The 12,067-nt window shown below is 45.9% G+C and overlaps 1 protein-coding gene across 1 annotated transcript in view; it reads left to right on the top strand.

Annotated features, from left to right (window-relative positions):
• Window positions 1-243: 243 nt before the first annotated feature.
• Window positions 244-12,067, top strand: part of SUSD5 (sushi domain containing 5) — a 187,531-nt gene continuing 175,707 nt past the window's right edge. Inside the window, exon 1 of the mRNA XM_030203364.1 lies at window positions 244-631. Within this exon, the coding sequence (XP_030059224.1) occupies window positions 562-631 (70 nt within the window). The 5' untranslated portion in view covers window positions 244-561. The remainder of the gene's footprint in view (window positions 632-12,067) is intronic.

Genomic DNA, 12,067 nt, shown 5'->3' on the forward strand with positions numbered 1-12,067 from the left:
ATAGGGGGTGTTTTTTGCAGTGGGGTCACGACCTTTCTTCTCCGCTCCTGCAATATTTTTAGACCAAAACTTTTAAGAAGCTTAAAAAGGGAGAAGGGGAGGGGAGAGAGTGGAGAAAAATTTCCAGCACGACTCATTTCCAACAGCAACATCAAAACTGTTTGTTTCTTGTATTCAGATTAATAGCAGACTGACTCCTTGCAGTGCCTTTGCCCTTCAGCTGAGTTTCTGATGCCTGCCCGCTAGTCACACCTCCCTGTGCCTCTCCTTCCTCTCTGTACTTAACCTGATCAGATCCATTTCGTATTTACTGACAGAGCAATGTGACTTTTGACACAAGCCCTCCATTCGCACTGCCTTGCACCTCTGGGCTGGATAAAACTGCTGCCCCGCACCGGGTACCTGGACTCGGGTGGTTTTTCTCGTCTTTGCAGCAGTAGCCAGAGGTCGATTGCTCTCCCCTTCCCTTTTTGGGGGGATGGTCTTTGGTTCCCGATCCTGGCATATAGGGACTCTTCCTTGCGCTTTGCTTCAGATCCCAGGATCTGCTCGGATAGTGCCATGGCTTTAACCTTCTTCCTGTGCTTGGGATCCACCCTGTCTCTTATGCTCACCTCTGCTCGGGCTGATGGTAAGTACCGCCCCCCCCCCTTTTCATATTTTGGATCTGATTTTGGATCGGGGGGGGGGGGATTTGATCAAACTTGTAGCCGATCTATTGCAAGAGAAGAGATCAGCCCCTTGGGGGAGCGTGCAGAGGGCGATCACCTTCTCCTGCCCATTCTTCGTGCTATTTGAATGAATCGGGCGTGCAGTTTGCTGGTCGCGCTGTTTGAAAGGATGTAAGGTAGAGGTTTAGTTGGGGGGGGGGGAGGGGAAAGGAAGTTCTGCTCCTGTCAGTTCCCACCATGTGCTTGCGGTGCAGGTACACACGGGGGCTCCTTTCTTCCCTCTGATCGAAGTGGGGAAACTTTTGAAACTGGGATGCTCATGCTTCTGCCCTTTTTGGTGCTTTCTTGTGATCTCCTGTAATGATTTTCACTACAAAGTTACAACTCCCCTTCTCCCCAATTAAAGCCGTCCAAGGAGTCGCTAATTGCTTTGGCCGCTGATGTGAAGCTGGGCAGAGGACCTTCAGCATGTCATTACTATCTATTAAAGCTGACAGTGCAGCAGGCTGGCTGCTGACTCTTCCCCTGCATTAGTGACTTTCAGGGAGAAATGGACTGCTCAGATCCCAGAGAGGTGGGGGAGCTTTTCACATGGCTTGGAAGAGAAAGCAGCGCCTTTTTTCCATCCTCGTTCCTAACAGAAACTATTCAAGCGGATCATGAAAGGAAGATATGCTTTACAAAAAACGTGAGCCCTGCTGCAGAGGGAGGTAGAGCCTATTACTTCTTCGCCTACCCAACTTCAGAAACATAACTTACAAAACCATCTACACGGCTGGATCTAGTTACCTGGCTTCCAAATGGGGGAATACCAATACCAAAGGTCACAAGAAGCATCACCAATTATTTTCAGTTCAAAAAAGAACTGAAAACCTATCTCTTCAAAAAAATTCTATAACTAATTAAGCTATGATGTCCTTTCTGCTTCCTAATTTTCAACCAGAATGTAAATTGTAAGCCACTTTGAACCGAAATTTGTTTTTGGATAATAGTGGGATACAAGAATGCATAAATAAATAAATTTGTCCAGAGTATCCTAGTTCACAAAAGATCATTTAGCTGAGAATAGGGTGAGATGTTTTCCCGGCAAGATCATCCATATTCTTTTGTCGCTGTGTTCAGGACAATTTAATAAAATCAATATAAGCTTACATTTTCATTGAACAATGGAAAATACAATCCCCCTCTCCAGTGGCGTACCAAGGGGGGGCAGTGGGGTCGGTCCACCCCGGGTGCATGCCGCTATGGGGGGGTGCCAAGGCGAGCGCCTGCTCTGAGTTCGCTGACTTCACGCATTCGCTGCAGCTCCCTCTGCCCTGGAACAGGCCCCCCTAGGAACGCCACTGCCCCTCTCCCATCTTTGTAGGCAGACAGATTCCAATTTTTGGAAAATGTATTTATTTATTTCTTCAACATGCATTCTGTATCCCACTATTATCCAAAAACATATTTTGGTTCAAAGTGGCTTACAATGTACATTATTGTTGGCGTTGCAATAATGTAGTGTGGTGTGGAGAGGGCATTTTAATAGTTGGTGTGGTTAATCATAGCGTTTTGGAGATGTAGATTTGCAAAGGAAATGGTGGTGTAGCTTTTTGTTCAGTTGTAGGGTTTTGGTGATCTTTATTGTTACAGGATTTTGAAGAGGTAGGTTTTTTTTTTTTTTTTCAAACTTTATTAATTTTAAACAATACAATATTTGTAGAAACATACATCTGCATGTATTATTGAAATAAGAAACAATAAAAAAATAATAAATGTGACAGTGGGTTGGTAAAAATAAAAGAGGTAGTTTTGAAAAGGACAGCGACGATATCTTTGAGATTAACTGTAGAGATTTTGGAAGAGGTAGGTTTTCATTTCTTTTCTGAATTGAAGGAGATTTATGATGCTTCTTATGGTTTTTGGAATCGAGTTCCACCATTTTGAACCCTGGTAGCTAAATCCTGCTGTGTAGATAGTTTTGTAGATGGTGTTTTTGCAGTTGGGCAGAAGTAGGAGGTAGTTTCTGTTTACTGGGTTGGCATTTCTTGAGGATAGATAGCTCAATCAGGTTAAGCATATATTCCGGTTCCATTCCAAATAGTATCTCGAAGATTAGAGTGCTCGCTTTGAATATTCTTGCTTTGACTGGTAGCCAATGTAGTGTTTCAAGCAGTTTTTCTTGCTGCTGTGTTTTGGAATGTTTGCAGTGATTTTAGTGTGTTTTCCTTGCATCCTACATATGCTACATTACAGTAGTCAAGCTGTGATAGTATCGTTGATTGAACCAGTATCCAGGAAGGTTGTCTAGGGAAATGGTTTCTTATTCTTGTCAGTTTCCATAGTGTTCTGAAGCATTTTCATGTGACTGCTGATATTTGATCTAACCCCTTATCAGTCATTATATCCTCCTTCAAAATCAATACTTATAAACCTTACTGTAAATTGATACTGTCTTGTACTTCATAGTTCACAAATACAAATGTAACAATAAATTTTTTTAGTCAGGTTCTGTTGTGTCTCTAACATATACCGTATTTTTCGGACTATAAGACGCACCAGACCATAAGACACACCTAGGTTTTAGAGGAGGAAAATAGGAAAAAAATTTTGAAGCAAAAAGTGTGGCGGAGATCTGCTGGAGGACCACAGATTGTGCAACACACTTGTATGGGGACAGCAGTTTTGCACAACCTGTGTGGCTCTGCAGTGGAATTTGTCCTCCCCTGCCATCCATGTCCAACGACTCTCCTCTCTCCCCTGCCCTCCCCTCCCCTCCATGTCCAGCAATTCTCCTCCCTTCCCCTCCCCATGTCCATCGATTTGTTCAAACCCCCGCCCACCTGCTCGCCCGCCTGCCTGTCCGCCCTCAGCTCCCCAACTTTCCGTTCGTGTAACCGTGCTCCCTGCCTTGAAATCTTTAATTTACATACCCGAAGTCGTGGCGAACCAGCAATAAGTAAAAGCAGCAGGCAGGCTCGCCTCCTCGTCACTTCCCTTCCCTCTCAGCGCGTCCTGCCCTTGCGGAAAGGAAGTTACATCAGAGGAAGGCAGGATGCGCTGAGAGGGAAGGGAAGCGACGAGAAGGTGAGCCTGCCTGCTGCTTTTACTGCTGGTTCGCCGTGACTTTGGGTAAATTAAAGATTTCAGAACAGGGAGCACGCAGGTGAGCCAGACCTCACAAAAAAAGCACTGGGTGGAGTTGAGGCACGCTGCGTGTGGCCCCTTTGAGCGTGAGGCCCTATGCGGTCACAACGCTCACCTCGGCCTAAGACCGGCCCTGGCCGCCCCCCCCCCCCCCCCCCCCCCCCCCCGCACAGCAAGCAGGTACACTACATTCGGACTATAAGATGCACCCACATTTTCCTCCCAAATTTGGGGGGGAAAAAGTGCATCTTATAGTCCTAAAAATACGGTACGTTCATAACCAGGACTGTGTGAGATGTCTTACTGTTTAAGGCCATTTACCCTGTGTGTTTGGCCCTCAGCAATGTGGGGTCAGTAAACCCTCAAAGATTGACACTTTAGCAATTCCTACTAGATTATTACGAAATATCTACATATTTTTACATTTATTCAGTTGATGATTTATAAAAAGTGACATTTTTAGCCTACTTTCCAAAGGACAAAAAGTAGTTTTATGGGATTGCTCTCTGCCTGTATGTGCATGTTCCTACCGTGATTTGATACATACCAAGTTTTCAAGTATATGATAGGGCAGTCCGGGGTTTACTGACAGGGATATTTTTATGGTCTGTGGATATGTACATGCCTGGAAATTAGGCTCCATTAGTCCTGCATGGGACTTCTTGTTATATCTTTTAACAGGAGCCAGAGGACAAGGGTCCTGCATGGCACATAGTGGAACAGGCCAGCTGCTGTTTTGTGGCATGTGCTGACTGTACAGAATTGAGAGACAGGAGCATGCCAGGCAGTTGTGCAGTGTAATAATTCACTATGCTCAGGAAATTCCCCAGCACCCATAAATCAGTCCCATTTTTCACTGTCATTGCATCACAAATGGCTTTCCACATTTATTCCACATTTATTCCTATGCCAGTTGCATGTTCTTTACAGGGTGTATTTTAAGACATTGGCTTTTGTTTTAAGACTTTAAGGGGAAGGGGACTAGGTATCTACAAGGATCTTTCAAGTGTTAAGCTCTGGTCTGCTGTCTACATTTTCAGAACCTAAACCTTTTTATTAGAGATACCGCCAGTGAGAGAGGCCCATTTGGCTCACGTGAGAGCCCAGCATTTTCTCATGCAGCGGCTGCTCTTTGGAATTTGATGCCTATACATGTGGTATGTTTGCTAAGTAGTTAGGACAGGTTTTAGCATGCACTCAGCAATCCCGCGCTAATATCTAGTGCATGTTAAAGTAGCCTGTGCGGTAAAAATCAGGCACTAACCCCCGGAGTCTATAAAATTCCAAATTTGGGCACGATCCTGAGTTGTGCACGCAACTAAATTAGTAAGGGTCCCTTTTCCAAAGCAGCAGTAGGGCTAACGTGTATAATGGACACCAAATTGACACTAACGCCAAGTTACTGCGCCCACCCGGTGGTAAAATCGAAGTTGGCATGTGCTGTTTCCTGCTGTAGAAAATATTTTTCTATTTTCTAACATGGGGGCGGTTCCCGGCGGTAATCAGCAGCGCGGCCACATTGGCACACGCTGCTGTAGTTCCATGTTTTAGCGCGTGAGCCCTTACCGCTTGGTCAAAGTGTGGCGGTAAGGACTCAGGTAGTAAATAGCCATGCCCTGCCTTTAATTCTAATGCACGGCCATTTACTGCCCCCATTCAAAAAAGCCTTTTGTTCTCAGCTGCAGTAAAAAAAAATGGCCCAGTGCACGCCAAAAACACGCACCCACACTACCGCAGAACACTTTGTACCACAGCTTTGTAAAAGGAGACTTTAATGAGCCATTAACACTCAATAATTGGTTGCTAACAGTCAATTGGCATTTGGCGTTGTGCATGCAACTGCCTGTGCACAGTTCTATAGAGCCACACCTAAATCTTGCATACAACCCGAAAGGGGGTGTGGCCATGGGAGGAGCATGGGCGTGAACTTTTGGTTTCTTAGGCGCAGTAAAGGGAGTAAGGGGAGCGTAGGGTTTTTTTTTTTTCTTCTAGTCTTTCTTGTCCTAGTCACTTCCCTTTCAATCTCATCCTCTTCTGGGTCGCACTCCCCACCTGGACAGGTTGCAGCCTCCATGGTTTGTGCTGTGGTTGGTGAGGGCTGACTGTCCGAGCGCCATTGACCAAACTTTGGTTTTCTGTTGTCCAGCAATGCATATGAAGATAAAAGTGAACCTGCCAGGATGTTTTAAGTAGATGCAGGAGTGGTGCAAGTCAAAGGAAAAACGTCCAATATCAGACATTGCCTCCATGGTCTTAAAGAAGGTAGTCACTTGGGCACAATCCCAAAATAAATATGTTTGCTCTACTTTCCTTTGCATAGCTGGTGTCTGGGGTCACAAGAATCCAACACTATATAGATTGTTACTCAGATATGCTGACACCATCCTAGATGCTTTTCAGTGCCATGTAGGTGGTGTGGTTCATTTATACTAATGACTTTAGAGATATGTTGGAGGTAGCCCTCTGCCTGGTTTGGGGGCCCAGGATATTCATCTTTGGTCAATACATAGGCTACATTCCTTAGTTGTATGGCAGCTGATGGCCACTGGTCCTTCATTTTAGGTTGCAGAGCAGAGTGATCACACAGTGGTTAGAGCAGTGGGTGGAGAATCAGAAGACTCAGATTCAAATCCCACTTTCAGCTGGCTGATGTTGCCTTGTTCAATCTTGGTGAAGAAATTGCTTTGAGGCAGGTTGCAGCCCCTTTTCCGTCCTCTCCTTTTCAGTCATGTGCTTATACCTACTGGCCATCGGTGCTAGGAATATATCAGGTCCTCCACAACTTATCTCATCACTCAAGAGCCTCGGTCCACCCCTAGGTGCAAGGACCATTACCTCTCTCTCTCTCTACCCTTCTCTCCCATTGGCCAATATCTTTCCCTCCCTCCCCCTCCCAATTCACGGTCTAGCATGTCTCCTTCTTCCCTCTCCCTTCCTCCTCCCCTATCCTGAGTGTACTTTAAATCAGGTCTTCTGGTACCGGCAGTGGCAGCAGTACTCTGACCCGTCCTACCCCTTCTGATGCAACTTGCTGTTTCCGCACTGGCAGGACATGTTGGAAAGCCTGGAGCAGGCTGCAGGCAACAGCTAGTGAATATCACTGTCACTGCCGGGACCGAGAAGATCTTGTTTAAGATACACCAGGGAACTGAGAGAGGGAGAGCTATTGAACTGCAGGCAAGGCGAGGAGGGAGAAATGCTAGATCATGATTTGGAGGACAGGAGGGAAAAGGGCCAGAAAGAGGGGTAGATGCTTGGGAGAGGCTCTGCAGTGCAATTACTTTTATTACCTGTGATTAGTTTTTTAAATCACAACTAATAACGCATTAATCACGGTGTTAACCACAATTAATATGCAGCCCCTCCACCTACCCATCTCCCTCCTCCCTTTTCTCTCCAAATTACTTGAGCGTGCTGTTCATCACCGCTGCCTTGATTTTCTCTCCTCACATGCTATTCATGACCCACTACAATCTGGTTTTCGCCTTCTCCACTCAACTGAAACTACGCTTACTAAAGTCTCCAATGACCTATTACTGGCTAAATCCAGAGGTCTCTATTCCATCCTCATTCTTCTTGATCTTTCAGCTGCTTTTGACACCGTCGATCACAGCATACTCCTCGATACCCTGTCCTCACTTGGATTCCAGGGTTCTGTCCTTTCCTGGTTCTCTTCCTATCTCTCCCTCCGCACCTTCAGTGTTCACTCTGGTGGATCCTCTTCTACTTCTATCCCTCTGCCTGTCGGCGTACCTCAGGGTTCTGTTCTTGGTCCCCTCCTCTTTTCTATCTACACTTCTTCCCTTGGTTCATTAATCTCATCCCATGGCTTTTCCTACCATCTCTATGCTGATGACTCCCAAATCTACCTTTCTACCCCTGATATCTCACCTTGCATCCAAACCAAAGTTTCAGCGTGCTTGTCTGACATTGCTGTCTGGATGTCTCAACGCCACCTGAAATTAAACATGACCAAAACTGAGTTTCTCATTTTCCCCCCCAAACCCACCTCCCCGCTCCCCCCGTTTTCTATTTCTGTTGATGGCTCTCTCATTCTCCCTGTCTCCTCAGCTTGAAACCTTGGGGTCATCTTTGACTTTTCTCTCTCCTTCTCTGCTCATATCCAGCAGATCGCCAAGACCTGTCGTTTCTTTCTTTACAACATCCGTAAAATCCGCCCCTTTCTTTCCGAGCATTCTACCAAAACCCTCATCCACACCCTTGTCACCTCTCGTTTAGACTACGACAATCTGCTTCTTGCTGGCCTCCCACTTAGTCACCTCTCCCCTCTCCAATCGTTTCAAAACTCTGCTGCCCGTCTTGTCTTCCGCCAGGGTTGCTTTACTCATACTACCCCTCTCCTCAAGTCGCTTCACTGGCTCCCTATCCGTTTTCGCATCCTGTTCAAACTTATTCTACTAACCTATAAATGTACACACTCTGCTGCTCCCCAATATCTCTCCACACTCGTCCTTCCCTACACCCCTTCCCGTGCACTCCGCTCCATGGATAAATCCTTCTTATCTGTTCCCTTCTCCACTACTGCCAACTCCAGACTTCGCGCCTTCTGTCTCGCTGCACCCTACGCCTGGAATAAACTTCCTGAGCCCCTACGTCTTGCCCCATCCTTGGCCACCTTTAAATCTAAACTGAAAGCCCACCTCTTTAACATTGCTTTTGACTCGAAACCACTTGTAACCACTCGCCTCCACCTACCCTCCTCTCCTCCTTCCTGTACACATTAATTGATTTGATTTGCTTTCTTTATTTTTTGTCTATTAGATTGTAAGCTCTTTGAGCAGGGACTGTCTTTCTTCTATGTTTGTGCAGCGCTGGGTACGCCTTGTAGCGCTATAGAAATGCTAAATAGTAGTACTAGTAGTAGTAGTAACACAGCTTAGTAAATAGACCCCATATAGAATAATAACTCGATTCCACTTAGTGGAAATTTCACTTGAATATGCTATAATCACAATATGTTTTGATAAATCATGATAGAATTGAAAGCAAACATTGAGCTCCTGTAAATGTGTGCAAGTGCTATAACCTTCATCTGCATAAATTTTTAAAAAATGAGAGAGAAAGAGCTAACATTATTTTTATACTTTATTATATGCTGCTGATTCTACATTCTAGAACGTATTCTGAGAATCCCGGGTAATATGTTGACACGTTCAGAATAAATAGTGCTCTTATTCTGCTATGAGACAGGTGTCTTCAGAAATGGAAACCAAGAAAATTATTTTCCAATCAGATTTTTCAATACCAGTGCTCTTGTGTTCTGTAATTACCTAGATAATTTCAATTGCCACAATCACTGTTTAAGGGCTACTGAAACACCATCATAAGTTCTGTCTTTAGTACACTCTGCTGCAGGAAGTCTGCTGGGATTCCGCTGTGTTGAAAGCTGCTCCTGAAGGGTCAGGAGCAGAACTGTAGAAGACAAACACAAATGGGAATGGAGGGTGGTAGTCCCTGAATGATTTTCAAAGGACTGTGTTCGTGAAGACCTGGCTAAACTAAAGGTGGACAAAGCGATGGGGTCGGTTGGCATACATCCGAGGGTACTGAAGGAACCTAGGGACGTTCTAGCGGCTCCACTGGCTGACCTTTTCAATGCTTCTCTAGAGTCGGGAGGACTGGAGAAGAGCAGATGTGGTCCCTCTACACAAAAGAGGTTAGAACTACAGGCCGGTAAGTCTGACTTCTGTGGTAAGTAAATTAATGGAAACGCTTTTAAAAACAGAGAAATTAAAGTTGCTGGAATCCAAGGCAGGTCTTGTCAGACAAATCTAATTAATTTCTATGACTGGGTGACCAGAGAGTTGGATCGAGGGACAGCACTAGATGTGGTATATTTAGATTTTAGCAAAGCAGTTGACATGGTTCCACATAGATGACTAATAATAAACTGAGTGACCTCAATATGGGCCCTGAAGTGACTGACTGGGTTTGGCACTGGTTGAGTGGAAGGTGACTGAGGGTAGTGGTAAGTGGAGCGCATTCTGAGGAAAAGGATGTTACCAGTGGTGTGCCGCAAGGTTCGGTTCTTGGGTTGGTCCTTTTTAACATTTATATAAGCAATATTGCTGAAGGACTGCGTGGTAAGTTTGCATCTGAGGATGATTCCAAAATCTGCAATAGGGTAAGACACCCCTGATGGTGTGGATAACATGAGAAAAAACTTAGCAAAGCTTGATGAATGAATGATCCAGAATTTGGCAACTACGATTTAATACTAAAAAATGCAGGGTCATGCATTTGGGCTGCAAAAACCTGAGGGAACAGCATAGTTCATGAGGTGAAGAACATTTGTGCACAAAAGAGGAGTGAAAGGACTTGGGTGTGATCGTATGTGATTGTAAGGTGACCAAACAGGTAAAAATAAGTAACCTGAGGAAATACTTTTTCACAGAAAGGGTGGTGAATTCATGGAATGGCCTCCCAGTGGTAATGGTGGACAGATAAACAGTATCTGAATTCAAGGGAGCTTGGGTCAAGTACATAGGATCTCTAAGGGAGTGATAGGGAGAGTAGATAGCATGGATTGGCAGACTGGATAGAACATATGCGTCTTTATCTGCCTACATTTTTCTCTGTTTCTGTTTCTTTACAAAAACTACAGCCACCTAGTCTCCTGCTCACAGACATCAGAAGAGTTGCTGTCCAGTCCCGGTTAATCCTGAGAAGCAGGTCTTGGAGTGGGGGGGGGGGGGGGGAATCTTCAGGAACAATATTTTCTTTCATAATAGATCCTGACCTGGCATGAACAGGAAACATCCTCTCATTTGTGAAAATTACAGGAGGCGAATTTTCATTCTGCAGCAGACCATGTCCTGCCTTTGAGGAAACATTAAGTGTAGGCTTGGCAGAAAATAATGCTTCTTAGCTTCATGGACATTTATAACTATGGAATAATTGAGGTTTTTAGAGATGGCACAACTAAATTTAGACACACACAGTGTTTAGACCATCTCTGATGTACCTGTCAGCATGTTATTTGACACACAGGTGGAATACAAGCTTCTTGGGAAAGTTAGGATTTATTCTTTAACTAGTAAAAAAGGCCCGTTTCTAGAAGAAATTAAATGGGCGCTAGCAAGGTTTTCCTCGGAGTGTGTATGTTTGACAGAGTGTGTGTGAGAGTGACTATGTGAGAGAGAGAGAGAGAGAGTGAATGTGCGAGTGTGTGTGTGTGACAGAGAGAGAATGAGACTGGGTGCGTCTGTGAGAGAGAGAGTGTGTGTGTGAGATTGAGAGTGTGTGCCAGGGGCGCCCCCCTCCCAGTTCCAGGGTCCCCCCTCCCTCCCAGTTCCAGGGTCGTCCTCCTCCCTCCCTCCGAGTTCCAGGGCCGTCCCCCCCTCCCTCTCTCCCTCCGAGTTCCAGGGTCGTCGTTCCCCCTCCCTCCGAGTTCCCGGGTCGTCCCCCCTCCCTCCCTCCGAGTTCCAGGGTCGTCCCACCTCCCTCCCTCCCTCCCTCCTTTCCAGGGTCGTCCTCTCCCTCCGAGTTCCAGGATCATCCCCTCCCTCTGAGTTTCAGGGTCCCCCCTCCCTCCCTCGGAGTTTCAGAGTCCCCCCTCCCTCCGAGGTTCAAGATCCCCCCTCCGTCCAAGTTCCAGGGTCTCCCCTCCGTCCCTCCCTCCCTCCCAGTTCCACGGTCGTCCCTCCCTCCAAGTTCCAGGTTTGTCGTCCCTCCCTTCCTCTCTCCCTCCCTTCCAGTTCCAGGCCCCCTCCCTACGAATTTTAAAAGTCATCTTCACTTACCTCGTTGGGGTTACATAAGGCCGCCAGCAGCAGTAAAAGGCGTGCAGGCTCGGCCCTTCTCTCTCTCTCAGCTGTGGTCCCGCCCTCATTTCCTGTTTCCACAAGGGCGGGACCACAGCTGAAAGAGAGAGAAGGGCCGAGCCTGCGCGCATTTTACCACTGCTGCCGTCCACCGTAACTCTGACTTGGTAAATGAAGATGACTTTTAAAAATCAAAGGGAGGGGGCCTGGAACTGGAAGGGATGGAGGGAGGGACGACGACACCCTCATGCATGTGACGTCGCGTGTGACGAACCAGGAAGTACACTAATGTCACAACAGGAGATGGATACAGCGTTACAGGCAGCACAAACCCTACAACCCTTCACTGCCACTGAATCAGCTTCAGAACGTTGGAGGTGCTTTTTATTATAGTAGATATTTCCTCTGAGAATAAAGTGAATTTATTTATTTATTTATTTATTTATTTATTTATTTATTCATTTATTCATTAGGATTTATTTA

The sequence above is a fragment of the Microcaecilia unicolor genome, chromosome 1 (genome assembly GCF_901765095.1).
Source record: "Microcaecilia unicolor chromosome 1, aMicUni1.1, whole genome shotgun sequence".
NCBI lineage: Eukaryota > Metazoa > Chordata > Amphibia > Gymnophiona > Siphonopidae > Microcaecilia > Microcaecilia unicolor.